This window comes from Centruroides sculpturatus, unplaced genomic scaffold (assembly GCF_000671375.1).
Source record: "Centruroides sculpturatus isolate CEXI.00-Female unplaced genomic scaffold, Cexi_2.0 scaffold961, whole genome shotgun sequence".
In the NCBI taxonomy this organism is placed as follows: Eukaryota; Metazoa; Arthropoda; class Arachnida; order Scorpiones; family Buthidae; genus Centruroides; species Centruroides sculpturatus.
In genome coordinates, this window is record NW_019386171.1 from 18199 (window position 1) to 35901 (window position 17703).

General features: G+C 34.0%; 1 protein-coding gene across 1 annotated transcript in view; it reads left to right on the forward strand.

Annotated features, from left to right (window-relative positions):
* The window catches only part of LOC111613899 (neuroglian-like), a 175093-nt gene that overhangs the window by 15847 nt on the left and 141543 nt on the right, over positions 1–17703 (forward strand). Inside the window, exon 3 of the mRNA XM_023355252.1 lies at positions 9065–9252. Coding sequence (XP_023211020.1) covers positions 9065–9252 — 188 coding nt within the window. The remainder of the gene's footprint in view (positions 1–9064; positions 9253–17703) is intronic.

Below are 17703 nucleotides of genomic sequence, written 5' to 3' on the forward strand. Positions count from 1 at the left end.
TAATTATTAATCATAAAGAAAATATTTTTACATACTTAGAGGCCATCCATAAATTATGTAAGGGTGATTTTGCCCCACCCCCACTGTGTAAGAAACTGTAATATTTTCTTTGACACCCCTCCTCTATCTTATGTAATGTTTAGGCGTGATTTTATAGAAAGATTTTAACCAAAAAATGTTCTTTTATGAAACCCTAAAAACCTTAGGTCAAGGTCAAAAATATATAATTACTAGCTGTTACCCACGACTTTGCCCACGCAGATTTTGCAAGCAAACCCCATTTATATTCAGTATTTCAACAACCATAGTAATTGTTATATAAAACCTACTGCTGAGAATGATGAGAATTGCTGAGAATCAAACAAACTATTTTCAATTTGATCAATTTTCTGGAACATTTACAATTGTTCTATAATCAAACCAATATGCAATAATTAATTCAAATTTAAAATGGTTTGAACATTTGGTTAAAAAATAGAAATACTGTATATAAAAATATTTATAACAATGTCTGAAATGTTATCAATTTAATATACCTAAGTACTCAATGAAAACTAAACGTAGTTGAAAACAAAAAATCACATCCAAAATAGTACAGTAGAAGCTGTTCTTCAGGTTAAGCCTTAATCCTCTCCCTCTCCCCCGTGGGGGAATTTTGAAAAATCCCTTCTTAGTGTGAGTTTTCATGATGTACCCTAACTGTGTATTAAATTTCACCTCTTTAGGTTCAGCGGTTTGCTCAGGTAATGATGAATCAGTCAGTCAGTCAGGACAAGTAATTTTATATATTTAGATTAATTAGTTAAATTAATATGTACTATTATTTACAAAAGACTATGTGAACAAATTTAAAAAATATAAAAATATAAAAATTTAATGAATTCAAATGAATTCGAATAAATAGGTGAGAAGAGAGAGAGAGACTTGATTTTTATTTTTTCTGTAAGTTTTTTGTAATTGACTTGTAGCCTTCATATGTTGCCAAAATACAGCATAATGTACTTCCATATATTATATTATCAATTAATATGTTTCTGATAGACATGAAATCCTTTTTAAAAAAATAAGAAGAAAAATAATAAAATCTCCTCATATTATGAGAGACGTGATCATATCTGGATGACCTGATCCCAGAGGATCAAATCTCCCTGATCTGATCTTTGATATTTAAATAAAACCACAAGAAATAATATGAAAATTGCTATTCGGTCTTAATAACTATTAGACTAAAACAGTCAACTTTATTAAACACGAAAAAACAAATATAAACTTCAGCAACTCCAAGAGATTAAAAATCACAATTAAATAGCCTACACATAAGGATTTTTTTCTAAAGATTCTATTATTATTATTCAACCATAAAATATGCAGAGACTTAGAAAACAAGAGACATTCACATTCTTACTGTTGCTTTGAAAATTGGACTGGCAACTTTTTATAATTTTATAATGTACTGCTTTACCAACATATTCATTTTTTGGCCATTTAAAAGTTTTATTGTCTCTTTTAAATTTAATCTTTAAATCAACTTTTCCCCTATTAGTTGGCTTACATAATGATGAAGTTTATTTCTTTCAGACACAAAATTTTCAATAATCCAATTGTTTGCTGCTAAATAAGTTGTTGGTGTCTGCTTCTGGTTCACAATCACTGCCCATGAGTATCTCATTGTTAATGGTATATTCAGACTCAGATGATGTTGGTACTATCTCATCTTCAGAAAAGTTCAAAGATTCCTTCAGTTTTCTTAAATGTTTCTTAGTTTTCATCTTTAGCTCACTAAAGTTGGCTTTATGCTCTTTTTCTAACATCTTCCGTTCTTTAGCCTTTTGTTCAGTTTCTTTTGTTTATCGTTTAGAATTTTTGTCTGTGCCCATTTTCTTCCTCTTCTTGAAGTTGTTCTAGGCACAGTTTTAGGATGAGGTCTTATCATTTCAGGAATAGTGAAATTGCTGGTAGAAGTGAAAATCTGGTTATTATCTCTCATTGGTGATTGTTGCAGTTGTCCACCAGGAGCAGGCATATCTGTATGAATAGTTTAAAGTTGAGCAGTTTGTAAAACTTTGTTAATTTTTTTATTGCTCTTTTGTTGGAAAATGATGTAGGTTTTCCAGATTTTGTGATCAGTACCATATACTAACATAAAAGCTTCTTCAGTAAAAATATTTGAATTGAGTTTAGTTTCTCCATCCTAATGTTATTTAATACACTTTTTATTAAAAAAATATTACGTTTCAAGCATGATGAATTATTTTTTATGCATTTGATCATAACTGAAAAGAAATATTTTTAATATGTATATTAGTAAGATTTTAAATAGACCTGTATCCAAAGAAAAAATGAAGAAAGTTTTGACCATGTTTATGTTAGCCAGGTATCCAGTCTTTTTCAGAACTGGTTAGAAAGTAAATGCAAAACACCAGAGGAATTATGCAAATACCAATAAAATATATATCTTTTCCATATATACCTAATGTTTTAAAAAAAAAAAATAAAGAAAGTAATGAGGGAATTTATGATAGAATTTGTTTCGATGTTTAAATGTTTAATACTTATTGAATTCTCAGATAAAAGTCAAGACTTAATCAATACAACAGGAGTAATGTACTCCTTTAATTGCAGTTGTAAAGAACCAAAAACATATATGGGGGTAGAGTATTAATGGTAAAGATTGCAGAGCACAAACTAGGATTTTGGACTCCTATGGCCAAAAATAAAAATGGCACCTTTTTAATTTTTATTATTAAAAAAATAATAATTTTATTCTAAAAAATGCTATTGTAAAAAATTATCTAATGACATTTAAATACTATATACCCGGTAAATATAAAAACTTTTTTGTGTTATTAATTTCGAATACGTATTATTCNATTTTATATACTTGTGTTACCTTGAAACATTTTGTATTTTAAGATACTTTTTTCTTGTGTAATAAATGTTTATCTATTTCAATAATTCTGTAAAATACAACTACATTTTGCAACCTTAAAATTTTACAAATTTTGATATTTTATTAGTGAGATGCTTTTTCTGAATATTCTGTTTGTTCATACAGTCTAGTTTGTAATGCTCTTGATATAAACAAATAGATGGACAAGACACATCAGAAACAACTATCATCATAACTTAAATTATAATTAATGTGTTAATGTATAACCTTTTTCTTATCTTACAGGTATTACAAATTATTGAACATTGTGAACTTTAAACTCCTTTTAATATCTAGCTGAATAATTTTGTTTTTTAATTTTAATATCTTATTTAATGTGATTAAATTAATCTATTTTGTTTATTATTTACTGGTTATAGATATAAAATATTTTTTGCATTATGTTACTATGGCCAGAGCTGTAACTAGGATTTTGGATGCCTATGGCCAAGAATAAAAATGGCGCCTTTTTAATTTTTATTCTAAAAAACTGCTATTGTAAAAAATTATCTAATGACATTTAAATACTATATACCCGGTAAATATAAAAACTTTTTTGTGTTATTAATTTCGAATACGTATTATTCTGAAACCTTCTCATTGGCACCTATGGCGGGGGCCACATTGGCCATACCCTAGTTATGGCTCTGGCAGAGCATATCACTCAACTGTAAAAAATCAGAGTATGTCAACAGTTAGTGAGCACTGTAATAGAAACAGGTGTAACATACCTTTGGCTACTTTGAGGATGTAGGGAAGAAAATCTGTATAAAAGAAAGTTATTTGAGCATATTAAAATTAAAAAAATATGTGGAGATAAAAGAATAATTGAAAATGACTGATTAAGAATGACCTGTTGATGTGAATAGGGGACCAATGTAGTGTTACATAGGTTCTTGTTAATTGTATATTTATGCTCTCTGATTCTGTGTTGTAGATTGCATCCTGTGGTGCATATGTATATGAGCTTTGTTGTAAAATGATGGTCATTTGTTTGGATTGGGTAGATGCCTCGTGTAGAGTTGTAATCATATAGAGCCTTATACAGATAAATTGGGAAGATGAAAAAGCATCAGACCTACTTCTAACATACATCCTCTTTCTCACCTACAGCAGTAGGAAATTTATAAAGTGCTTGGAAAATCCACATGCATTAATCATCACAGTGATGATACCCTTTCTAACACTTGGAAATCACTCTTTGAGATTTAATTATTTATTTTTATTTATATACTCATTGTTTTCATATTGTTTAAATTTCTTGTTTACATTTTAATTCAAACATTACATTCTATTTTTAAATTGTATTCTTTTATTTGATGTTGCTGTTAACTGAAGAAGGTCAGTCAAGCAGTGAAAATGTTCTTAATTTTAATAAATATGTTGCTAGGATTATAAAGGTGATTTTTATTTGTATGCATAATAATAATAGTCCATTGTTAGACTAAAAAGTATATTAAAAATATTTGAGTTTACAGGCCAGATACCTGTGATAATGAACTTGCTTTAAATGTTGCATGGAATGAATGTCAAAGGAAGGCATATCTAAATCCCCTGCAATCTCATAGATGATTAGTGTGCATCCCAGTTGTGATACCACGCAATCATTACAGACAGTGCTATAGAAACCCCTTAAAGGACCAAATACATTCTTGTATGGAGACTGTAATTTGTAAGAAGTTCAAGGGGGAATAGAGAGAAGAATTATTTTTGTGTTATTAGGCATATGTTATGAGTTCCAGACTGATATAGCTCTTGTGATTATGTATGTGATTATTAAACATTTCTTTTCTGGAAATTTTACAAAACTTTGAGAGTTCATCAATCCACTCTCATGAATAACATTAACTATTCTTGATGGACTATTATATGTAAAGAAAAACAATAAACGAAGGTATACGAGGTCTGTTCAAAAAGTATCGGACTTTTATTTTTTCCGCGTAAACCAATGATGCACGGGAGGCCTCTTTCGGTGGAGTTGTGGAGGGGACAGTCATGCACAGCCCTGAATTTTTTCCTGCCTGCAGGAAGTGTTAGTCGTTGGCAGTCGGCCTATGAGTGAGGACATGTAGCGATCTCTCGTCAGATTTCACTAAGTTGGAAAATGACTGAACAACATGAGCAGCAATATTACATCAAATTTTGCCAAAAACCTTGGCGATACCCGAGTGTACCCATTTGCAAGATTCAGCAGGCTTTCGGGGATGATCTTCGAGGCCAAAAAAAGTGTGGCAGGTCCGCAGCAATATCAAGGTCATGTTGACAGTTTTTTCGACTCTCGTGGGGTGGTGTATCGTGACTACACACCACGAGGCCAAACCATCGGAAAGGAGTACTACCAGGAGGTCCTTCGTCGTCTTTCCGATGCTGTGTGACGCAAACGACCGGACCTGTGGTCGATCAAAACTTGGCAGCTCCATCGTGATAACGCATCCGCCCATTCTGCGCATCTGATTTGGGCTTTCGTCACCAAACACAACACTCCTGTAGTTCATCACGCTCCGTACTCTCCCCATATGGCTCCATGTGACTTTTGGCTATTTTCCAAGCTGAAAATGCCTCTAAAAGGAACCCGATCTTAGTCGAGAGAAGACATCATGCGGAATGCGACGGACCAGCTGATGGCCATTCCAAAAGATGTGTTCCAGCAGTGTTTCCAGCAATGGCAGGAACGCTGGGAGAAGTGTATACACTACCAAGGAGACTACTTTGAAGGGGATTAGGGTTTTGTACCTCAAAATCAATAAATGTATTTTTGCCGACCAAAGGTCTGATACTTTTTGAACAGAACTCATATTATCAGTTATGGGGAAAGCAATAAAAGGAGGGTTTTAGTTTTCAACTGCACTGATTGCATAACCAGTGCTTACTGTCTCTCCACATATCCTTGAAGTTATTTTGCCAACTTGTTTTTCTGCTCTGCATACTATTATCATTTTTGACTTATGAACATTTGAAAGTTCAGTCTTATTAATGTTCCAAATTGCCTCTGTAAGCTCAACGAAAACCAGGATGACTTTAATCCCATGTCAAAGATGGCTAAGGGCATTTGCAAATTGAGTGGTGTGATGGAGACAGTGATGACAAGTGTATTCACAGAGAAACCGTTTATTTTTACAAAAAGTTCTTACATGGTCCACTGATTATTTTCAGTCCTTTGGTAACAGTTCTTTTCAATGTAGAAGAGCAATGTGGCTTTGGTCTTCTACATGTTTTTGTTGATGGGTTGTATTCCTGGGGCAGATGAGATGGTTCTTGGATCTGTGCGGTGTTCTCACAACAGAGGACAGCACAAAGCACAACAGTTTGAAGATTGATGTTACACAGATTCACAGGTTATCCAAGAGAGAGAGAAACTGCCTCTTGTGTTGACACATGATGTGTTGATTAACTGAGTGCTATGTGTCCTTGAATGCTGGGGATTTTATCAATCTCTGTCTTTCAATCCGCTATTCTGATTGGTTAATCTCCTTCATCCACACTTTCCGAGTGGTTGGTCCCTCGTTACTAAGTGTAATGTGATCTTGACTCGAAACACAGGAGAGATCAAACCTGAAACTGAATTTAATCTCCCAACTGGAGATGAATGATCTTAGGACTACATTTCATCTAAGATTCATGGCTCTGCATTGCATTCTAACGCAAACAAAAGAGTGTTCAACTACAAATGTTTTTTCTTGCCTTTTTAAACAAACAAAATTTTTCTCTAAATTAACTGAATTTTCGTGAATTACGAGATGGTTCAGACCTGTCCAGGACCTCACACCTCTGATCCAATTTTGCTCTTTTGAAATATATTATTTAAATTATCAAAGAATTTGGTTGTATTATTCCTGTTAAAGGTAGTGATCTTTGTAAGGTGTCATTACATTTCATGAATCTGAACATCTGGTTAGTCAAATTATAGTCCAAATAATCTGAAAATTAATGTGATTATTATAGAATATTTGGGTTTGGTTGTTTATGTAAATCTACAATGATTTATTAACAAAAATGAAATAGAAAAAGCAATATTTTAATGCTTGAGATGGTAATCTCAAGCATTAAACTTGTAAATTTCCTACCAGTAATTAATTATTTTGCTTTCAGTGGCTGCATTGGAGGTTCAGATGATATGATAAGAGGGGTTATAACGAAGGGTTTTATTTTAAGTTCGCTGACCTGGTGGAGATTGGGGACTTAAAATTCCACTTCTTGGAAACCAGTGTAAGTTTGCTGACTTTTAGGGGAGGATCATTAATCCTGTGTCAGGATGATCTAGGGATGTTCGCGTGTGGGTGTGGAGGAAGACACAGAGATGACAAGTATATATAACTCCTACACACACACCGGGTTGTATAATAAAAATTCCACTTACTTAAGCCTGTAACCGATTATTTTATTTTAAAATTTCATAATGGTGTTCCAGAATAAAAAAATCAGCTAGAATACCTGAGGAAGAACACAGAAGGTGTTCAGAAAACGTTTGTGCTTTACAATTTTACTGTTTCACATCGGTTACAGGCTTAATTAAGTGGAATTTTTATAATGACAAGTATCTTAAAAAAACCCATTTATTTTAGCATAAAACAAACTTACACTACAAAACAAATATTTTTGAACACAATCGGCTGGTTGGAAGTCTTTAGCATCGATGTTGTCTTGTTGTTCACTTCATGAGTGTTGGTGTTCTTTTTGTTGTTCTTTGTCCAGGGCAGTGTTGTTAAACAGTTTGTGAGACAGATGGGGAGACTTCATTGGTCAGCATCAGCAGTGACACGACTTTAATATCCACATGAAGATGGAAAGCTTTGTCCCAAGTGTGTTGACGCACAGTGTCTTTGCGCTTTGGAACCTTTTTGGAGAGTCCTCATGTCCTTGAAGACTGGGATTATATTAATCTCTGTTCTCCCCCTTTTGTCTATTCTGATTGGTTCCACGTTCCCTTTTCTTGCTTCCCGATTGGTCCCTCATCTGTCCCTAAGTGAAAGACAAGACCTGTTTGGGCTATGAGAAGGGTCAGCTTCAGACAATCTACCCAGCATCATCTGTTAACTCTGGATGGAAAGTGTTGATGGGACTTTGAACTTACACTCTTATTTTACCTCATTGTTGTCTAGTCTAAGACATCTTAGATTTTTTTTACAACCTGATGCGATGTCCCCTTTTATAATTAACCTTTCCCTTTTCCAAAATTTTCTATGTTCTAATTGTTTGTATATGAGTGCCTTGTCAAAGGTCCATCTCTACTGGAGGACATTTACATTTATTGTGTCATGTTTTACATTAATAGCATTGTTTTTTTCTTGTCTTGGTTTCATATGACTAGCACAACTGGTCTGATCTTTGATCAGTTTTTAACAGGAGGTTTTTTTCCTGTAGTTTTGTTTTAATAAATTTCTGTAATAATTGTTTAATTTCAACCCATTTTTGAAACCTCACAATTTTCATTTTTGCAATTTTCTGTAGGGTATGTGCTGTTGCAGATTAGTTATATGCCACCTCCAGTTATTTACAAGAAATAACGACGACAGAACAAAGTGACAATTAATACCATATGACTAATACTATAGAGACATCGTTGGAGATGTGATTATAATAGGCATATAAATTAGACAGCAGTCAGTGTAGCCCAAGTGTAGTCAATTTAGTGAATTTCTTACTACAGCTAGCAAGATTTTGAAATATTAAAGTAACTTTTTATTTTTAAGATTTAATTTTTTTTTATTTTTAAGATTTAATTTTTTTTCCTTATTTCAACACTTTGCCACAGGTCCATATAAATAGCTCCGCAGGTGCACATGAGCCTGCGGGCACAAGGTTAGGAATCCCTGCCTTGGAGGTATGAAGGAATATTGTACATGTCAGGAGTTGCAATTTGGCACAGAATATTTGGTGCCCAAATGATGCACACAAAAAATAAACCAGACTTGTAAGTAGTCAGGGGACCGAGAACTGGGTCAAAAGAAAATACCAAATGATGAGACTGTTTCTACAAACAGGCGTGAGTGCGAGATTTGTGCATGCGTTGCTCGTGCTCTCCGAGACATAGTCTCATCCCAAGAATGGCTTTGCCATTTTACTTGTTTAATTATTTCCAATAAAACTGTTTTTTTAAAAATACAAATTTTAATTTTGAAAAATTATTTTTTTCAGATATCAATGGATGAAAAATGGAAAAAAGTTTGATTATATGACTTATGATAGAAGAATTTCTCAACAAGCTGGTATTGGTACATTATTATTTACAAAACCAGATGATATAGATGAAGGCATCTATCAATGCTTGGCAGAAAATGAACATGGCATTGCAGTTTCAAATACTGTTTTCTTAAGAAAATCTGGTAAATAAATAAAATTTAATTTTTCAAATTGTTGACAATGTAATAAGAAAATTAAATTTGCTTTCTACAAATTTTAAATTTTTTTATCATTTATGTTTAGCAGTACACATATATAAATTATGGTCTATCCAATATTACCATTTGTTTTTATAAATGAATAAAAATAAAATTATTTTAATTGCCTATATGCTATTTGCCTGCTATATGCCTGTGCATCCAATTACCGAAGAAGAGATCGAGAGTGCACTAATAAAGATGAAGCCTGGCAGGGCATGCGGACCAGACGACATTGCTGCAGATCTTTGGAGGGCAAAAGGTTGGAGGCCATCGACTTGGCTTTCCACTTTCTTCAACCTGATCATCAAGGAGAAGAGGATGCCCACTGACTGGCAACAGAGTATTACAGTGCTTGTCTGGAAACAGAAGGGCAGTCAGGCTGAGTGCTCAAACTACTGCCTGATCCGACTTCTTTCGCACATTATGAAGTTGTTTGAGCATGTCTTAGACCGCCGAATCTGCAACCTCATCAAACTCACTGTAAACCAGGCTGGTTTCGTCAAGGGATGCAGCACGATAGATGCTGTCCTTGCTGCTCAACTCCTCATTGAGAGGCATTATGAGAAGAGGATCCCGCTGCACATTGCCTTTCTTGATCTTGAGAAGGCATTCGACCATGTGCCACATGAGCTTATCTGGGTTGCTCTTCGCCAGCATCACATTCCTGAGGAACTTATCAGTTGGGTACAATTACTCTACTGCATCCAATGAGCCATGTCTGTGGCATCGCTGTGACCTCAAAACCATTCCACGTCTCCGTCGGTGTTCACCAGGGCTTCACTCTCTCCCCACTTCTGTTTATCATTGTCATGGATGTCATCACACGCAACATCCAGCGAAATGTACCATATACATTACTGTATGCTGACAATGTGTTCCTCGCCTCCACTGACAAGATTGACCTGCAGCAGCTCGTCCAGATGTGGTGTAGTCATCTTGCACAACATGGCCTCCAACTGAACCTGAAGAAGACTGAGTACTTAACGACAGACCCGATTGAGGAAGGCACAATCATTGTTGATGGCGTCAGCCTTCCTCGAGCTGAGCAGTTTAAATATCTTGGGTCTGTGATCTCTGCCAATGGAGACTTGTACCATGAGGCAGTTGCACGCGTCAATGCCGCCTGGCTGAAGTGGTGCTCAATAACAAGTGTGCTGTGCGACCGACGCATCAAGGACCAACTTAAGTCAAAGATTTATTGAACCATTGTCCAGCCTGTCGCACTGTATGGGGCCGGGTGCAGGCCAACTACGAAGGTCGTTGACCACCGACTTGCTACTATGGAGACTAGGATGTTGCGTTGGATGAGTGGCCTTACCAGACTTAATTGAGTACCCAACATAGACATCAGAGCCCGGTATGGCATTGCTGAGAGCAATGAGAAAGCGCGCGAGTGGCGCCTGCGCCTTTATGGCCATGTGCTCTGTGCTGACGCTGACTCCATCATTCACATGAGCTAAATTTGGAGGTACCTTGGTCCTGCCCAAGTGGTCGCCTGAGGCAGCGTTGGCTGGACACGCTATATCATGACCTGCAAGCCGTAGGTCTACACCCAGACCATGCCCATGATCGGGCCAAATGGAGATTCAAAATAAAATCCAGATGTACTGACCCCGCTGTTAAATGGAACTAAGGCCAAAGAAGAAGAAGAGGCCTATATGCTATTATTTGCATTTTACTATATAATACTTTGTGTAATGTAAAATGCTTCCATTTATTTAGAAAGAAACACATCAGTGTTTAACTAGAAACACATCTTGTGTTAGTGAACCAAAGAAAGAATAAATGTTAGAAAAAAATGTCAAAAGTCTTTGATTAAAACTTTTACTTATTATGATTATATTTCTCAATTAGTACAATTTTCATTAATGTGTCATATTCATGGATGCATTAACCATGTTAATCAAGAGACTATTCTATTTCTTTCATTAAAATATAAAAAATACAAAGTTAGCATATTTAAAACATTTCTGTGGTCTGTACCAATACTAATTTCATAAATGTTAAACGGGGGGTCAAAGTCCCTACAGGAAATGATAGGTTGTTTCCTGCATCCCTCTATAATGTACTAATTATTGACTAGCATCCTCCCTGCTGCACATAACCTTTGTCTTTGTAATAGCAACAGGACTTTGTGTTGCAGGGATAAGAAAATCAGAAAAGGGTTAGCCTTGTCATGCTTGCATGAAGCAAGGAGTCAACGGCCAGATGGAGGCAGTATCCTCATTCAGCTACCTAGGTGGTAGCAGAATCATCAAATAGATGCTGGCAAGACTGTGATCTTACCAAAAAAAACTAAAGAGAAAAGGGAAGAGAAAAGAGGCCACAAGGACTGACTAAAAATCCCTCCCCTTATTGCAAAAATAAAAACTAATTACAGACAAGCCTATCATCCTATTGTGCACTAATAGTGGAAATTCTTAGATGAATAGCCATACCTAGATTTTTATATGAAAGTCACTTTCATATAAAAATCTGGTGGGTGGTGGTTCATTTCTTGAACACCTTCCTATACCTGGACCATGTTCAGTAACATAAAATTCTTACCAAGTTTAGTTATGCTGCAATGTTGAACTCATTTCTAACTACTGCTTGACACCTCCCACTGCTAGAATTTTAGTTAGTTCAGTCAGCTTCTTTTGTCTATGCTAACTTCCACTAGTGATGTCATTGTTTTTGTCTCGTTGTACGATTTGCAAGATGGCTGCTTGTGTTGGACTAAACATATTTTACTATAACAATCACAAAGTTATTCTCTCATTCTAAATTATTAACTCATGCTAAAATGACTTTGAAATGTAAAATTATCATGCATAGGTATAACAGATTTTGAATAGATTTTAATGGAAAATAACAGTCCATTTCGTTGATTACAATTAATAATTGCTTCATTAATTTCATCATGATCTGATGCAACTTCCATTTGAATAATTGTGTTGGTTACTACATCCTTTTCAACCACTTTGTTTGCCACAATTGTTGAAATCATAATTTTAACTTCGTCCACCATTTTGCCCAGTTGTCTGTCTAACTAAGAATGATCGTTCAATAATGCTTAGAACATTCTTAGCTCCATCCACCAAGCCACTCAGAATTCTAACTTAGGTGTTCTGCATTATTGAATACAGCAGCCCTGGCTAGCCACAACTTGTGTTTAACCAGATGGCTAAGTAGGTTAATCATATAGGCAGAAGTTGTGCCTTGACCAAATAGGATGTGTAGAAATATGCTTTCATATGACAGAAAGGGTAAAGCCAGGAGTTGAGCAGACCAGCCCAAAGTTTCTTGGCCACCTTATAGTTGTAGAAAAGATGTGCTGCCATTTCTGGTGAAGAGCTGCACATTGGATAGTTTACACTCCAAATGTAAACTCCGATAGACCAAAGCTTATCTCTAGTGGAGAGAGCCAGTGGTGTACCGTGGGTGTCAACTGCCCGGGGCGGAGGAAAATTTGGGCCCCCCTTTATTTAGGCATTTCAATTTAAAAGAACAAAATTCAGTTTTGTCACAGAACAAGCAATGAAAAATTCAGTGGTAGTGCAGCAATCTGTTTAAAATAGTTCAATTGGTTATTAGTGGTGTATATGAATGCGAATGAATTGTACAAGCAAAAAAAGAAAAAAAAGGTCAACAGGTTTCACAGGAATTCCTCGGATGAAAAAGTTACTAGTTCACCCGGCGAGCCAATTCCCGGACTGTCCAGACGACAGCACTATCGCAGGCGCAATGCAAGTATAGATTAGGATGTTTCAAATTTTTACAAGATATTATTATTATTTATTGTGAAATTTTGCTGCCCCCTAAAAGGTAATTTTGCCGCCCCCACTACAGTACGCCACTGGAGAGAGCATTATGCAGAGCTCTCCACTGCAGTTCAATGCAGTGTTTGGGAACTTGCCCATCAAACATATGCACCAAATGGTCGACCATTCAATGGTGACCTGAGTGCTCAGTGGCAAAAAAATAGAGAAACATTGGGCCTAAATTGCCTATAAGTTTCAGACACCCTAGTCTTAACAGAGGGAAGGTTGTTTGACTTAGACAGACTGAGTAGGTGCATGCACCATACTTTAACAAAGAGTAGAAATTTGAATGTTTTAGGCATCAAGTTTACCTTGAAATCAGACATGAGCAATTTAATAACCCAGGAAGAAGCAGTATAGCTTCACCATTGGGTGATCATTGCAACTAAGGTAAAGGATGATTTGCCTAATCTGGGCAATAGCAGAAAAAAAGAGTGAGTTCAAATATGACTGAACCATTTGCTCTAGTATTATACATCTCTACTAACCCATTCCAGTTTATTTCCCCAAACAAAATAAAAAAGGAGACGATTAGTATGCCTCAAGCCTGCAGTGAGACCATAAAAATAGAGGCATAATAAATAAAGTGCCAAAAAGTATATTTTTGTAGACTGCCATCCTACTAGGGAAGTAGAGATAGTTACCCATCCAAAGACTAATTTTGTCCTCTACCTTAACAATAATCTCTTTTAGATTTTGTTTGTGTGAGTCTGCACCAAAATACAGGTAACCCCCATACGTACAACACATATAACATGGTAGTTACGTTCCAAAAAATTGCCGTGTTATGCAAATCCGTGTTATATGAAACAAAGAACTAATATGAAAAGGAGGGTTAGGTTCCAAAAATTAAAAAACATGCTATTATATTTTCATAATTAAGATAAATATCTTTATTAAAATTATTTTAAGTGATACATATTAATATAAATTAAACAATGTTTTCTTCGTCATCACTAAAAACACTATTAATTAACCGAGAGCGTTTTCTTTTTGGCAAGTTATCCTTATCCTCTGAGCATTTTTCTGCATTATCTTCAGATCCATGCTTTACCTTTTGCAAAATGTATGTAATTTTAGATTGCTTGCTTCTAATTAAAAGATCTTTATAAATTTCCTTATATGGTGCTAAGCACTTAGGAAGAATAAAGCAAGTATGGAATAAGGGAAAAACATTTGGCAACATCAGAAGCAGAAGCATCGAGATCTGGCAACATTGAAACAAGTTTTGAGAAGGACCACGTGTATCGACAGAAGGCGAGAAAAGAAAATTTACATACTTAAGTACTAATAGTTTACGAAAATAATACTTTTCGTGAACTATTATTACTTAAGTATGTAAAAATTTATTACATTTCTTGTTGTACGAGGGTTTTACCCAATTCTTGAACCGTGCCAGAGTGAATCTGTGCTATAACAGTACCGTGTTATACGGGGATGGTACCAATTCTCAAACCGTGTTAGAGTGAATCCGTGCTATAGAAGTGCCATGTTATACGGGGGTTACCTGTATACACCTAACATCTTAACTATATTGCTCTGTAACCAATACTAATGGTGTGAGTGAATGAAATGTGATAGATGTTCAAATAATAGGAGAAAAAGAATAATAATAAATTATTTCATATTTTCATGTCAGAGATATAAAAGACAATGTTAATTGTTTTGATGAGACAAAAAAAATGTTCATGATAAAGTTGTTAAATACAAGTTCTGTTGATAAATATTTCATTTGGACAATAGGTCTCTTATATTTTTAATATGTAATTAATTTATATGACCAGAGATTCTAGAACTTCCAGGCTTTTGAGAATATCAAGATATAATAGATAATTGATTTACCAAGACTTTGGATACTTGTAATTAGAAAGCAAAATGTGAAGTTAGGAAAATCAGTTTGTCATGATATTGGCCATAAATGACTGACCATTCTGTCATTAAATTATATTGATTAAACATCGGAGTTACAATGCATAGTGGCATAAAAATTATATATTTCAGACAATTCTAAATGTTTTTGTTTGGGTTGTGAAGATAACAAATTTATATCAACATTTTTAATGAGATATTTGTGATATGTCACAAATTTATCAAAGAAGAAAGCAACTTATTGCTTAGTGCATCTTTTTCTTGAAACTTTACAAATTTCCACTCATTCTTCAAAGATTAAGTGATGATTATACAGATGTTGTTTTTGTTCTCCGTGTACAAAGACTCTGTGTACAAGTACTCTGTGTTGTCCAAAAACTACAATATCAGTATATTGTAGTCTTTAGAAGATAAAATTCATCATATACTGATATGATCACTGATCTGCATCTGCTGATTGATATATCTATGATATATCAATATTTTATGGATAACACTTATTATAGTACTGTACAAATATTGTGATATTTCCATATTTTCAACATGATTAAATTAATATTTCTAAAATAGAAGATTGTTGAATACAGAAAGTAAAAAAAGAGTGTATTTTAATGATTCCTCAACTTAAATAAAACCTAACCTAATATGCCATATTTTCTAGATTGTAAGATTCACTTTTTTACTTACTGATATTTTTACTTATCTGAAGTAGATGTCCATTTTAGAATTGATTTCTCTTACATTTGTAGTCTAAAACTGCAAAACTGTTTTAGACTGCAAATGTAAGAGCCATCAATTAATAGATATTTCTAGACCTTTGTGTTTTTCTTTTCTTCACTGGTTGCTGTTTGCTTTGTTGCCTAGAGGGGCAATAAGCTCAGTGGGATTGGAGGGAGAAGTGTGTAGAATTGGTGCACAATGTAAGATTTTGTGCATCTAGCAAGACAAAAACCATAAAATAACACAATATACTTACTTATAACCTTTTAAAGACATAGCTGATACATCAGACAAACCATTTGCAAAATTGGCAATGTGATACAACCCACTTATATTGTTAATTGCTGTTCAAAAATGAATTTCAACTTGATTAGTTGAAGAAAGTGTTTGAGTGGTGACAATTGCTTTCTAATCTTCGGTTGTGAAATTAAATGTTTTATACTGTCATATTTGTTGGTATAATCTTGGAACCTTTACATCAGGGTAGGAAGTTTAAATTTAAATTTGTAATTGATTACTCAAACCTTTAGATATGTAAAAAAATACTACCTCTCTATATTGGCATGTTAATAGAAAATTAATTACAATTAACAACTGTAAACGACTGCAAAAAATTTTGTACAGCTTTGTACATCAAAATTTTGTATTTTTTATAATCTTAAAGATCTATTGACCACATACAGTACAATGAAAGTTTGTACAGTAGAACCTCGATTATCCGCCCTCCGATCAACCGACCCCTCGGTTAACCGACCGTCCTAGTCGGCAAATTTCAAATGTCCGCTAGTGATGTGGCGCTACAATATTTGGCTATGTCTTGGCTACTTTAATATTATTTTTACGTGTTTTAGCTGGCAACACTCATTTGACCATGAAAGGGAGCCAGTATTTAAACGAAGCTTAATTTTCTAATTTTTAACGATACAATAGCGATGATTATTATTTTAAAAAATTTTTGTTAGGCTTAACATCGATGAAAATTCAACGCAAAATAGGTTAATAGCGATATACTAATATACTAATATACTAATTACATGGGATATAATAATATACTACACTAATAATGGATTTTTTCATACTTTTTGGTTATCCGACTTTTCAATTATCTGACCAACCCCAGTCCCCAATTAGGGCGGATAATCGAGGTTCTACTGTATACAATAAAATGCATTTTTTATAATGTATTTTTTCACATATCTATGAATGTGTTAATGCAAGAATTATACAAAGTGTTGAAAAATGATGATATTAACAGATGATAATTTTCCTTCAAGCTGAAAATACACTTGTGGATTATAGTACCCTCTATGTGAACAAATAAAACATGCAAAAAAAAAAAAATGTTATCCATCCAAAGATGATTGTATAATCGTTGAATCATCTGCCAAAGTTAAATTACAATTATATTTACATTGTACAAAATTAAGTATGAAATTGCAATTTTACTGAAGGAAAAATAATGTTAAAAACTATAATATTCTTCTTGTCTAGCTTGGTATATACTTGTGAGCACTATGTTGGCCCCTTTATTCTTAGACTTATTACACCATTTCTAGACACAAGATCAGCCTTAGAACATCAATTTATTTTCCAAAGAAAGTATGCATTTCAGACCTACAGTCCCTCATCAGCTTCTTTACAACTATATTTTAGCAATAAAACATGTAAGTTAAACTGTATTAACATTAAAAATTTAGGTTGTAATATAACTACATATTTATGAAATTGACATCCACATCTATGAAATGTGGATGTCAATTTCAATTTCTTAGATGAAATTCATTATATACTGATATGATCACTGATCTGCATCTGTTGATTGATATATTTATGATATATCAATATTTTATGGATAATACTTATTATAGTACAAATAGGAATAATATTATTCCAATGAAATTCATTTTATGCTTCCAAGATATGGTATCTTGGAAGCATAAAATGGATTTTATGATTCAGCATAAAAAATATAATGCTGATAGTTATTGAATATGCAGATCAT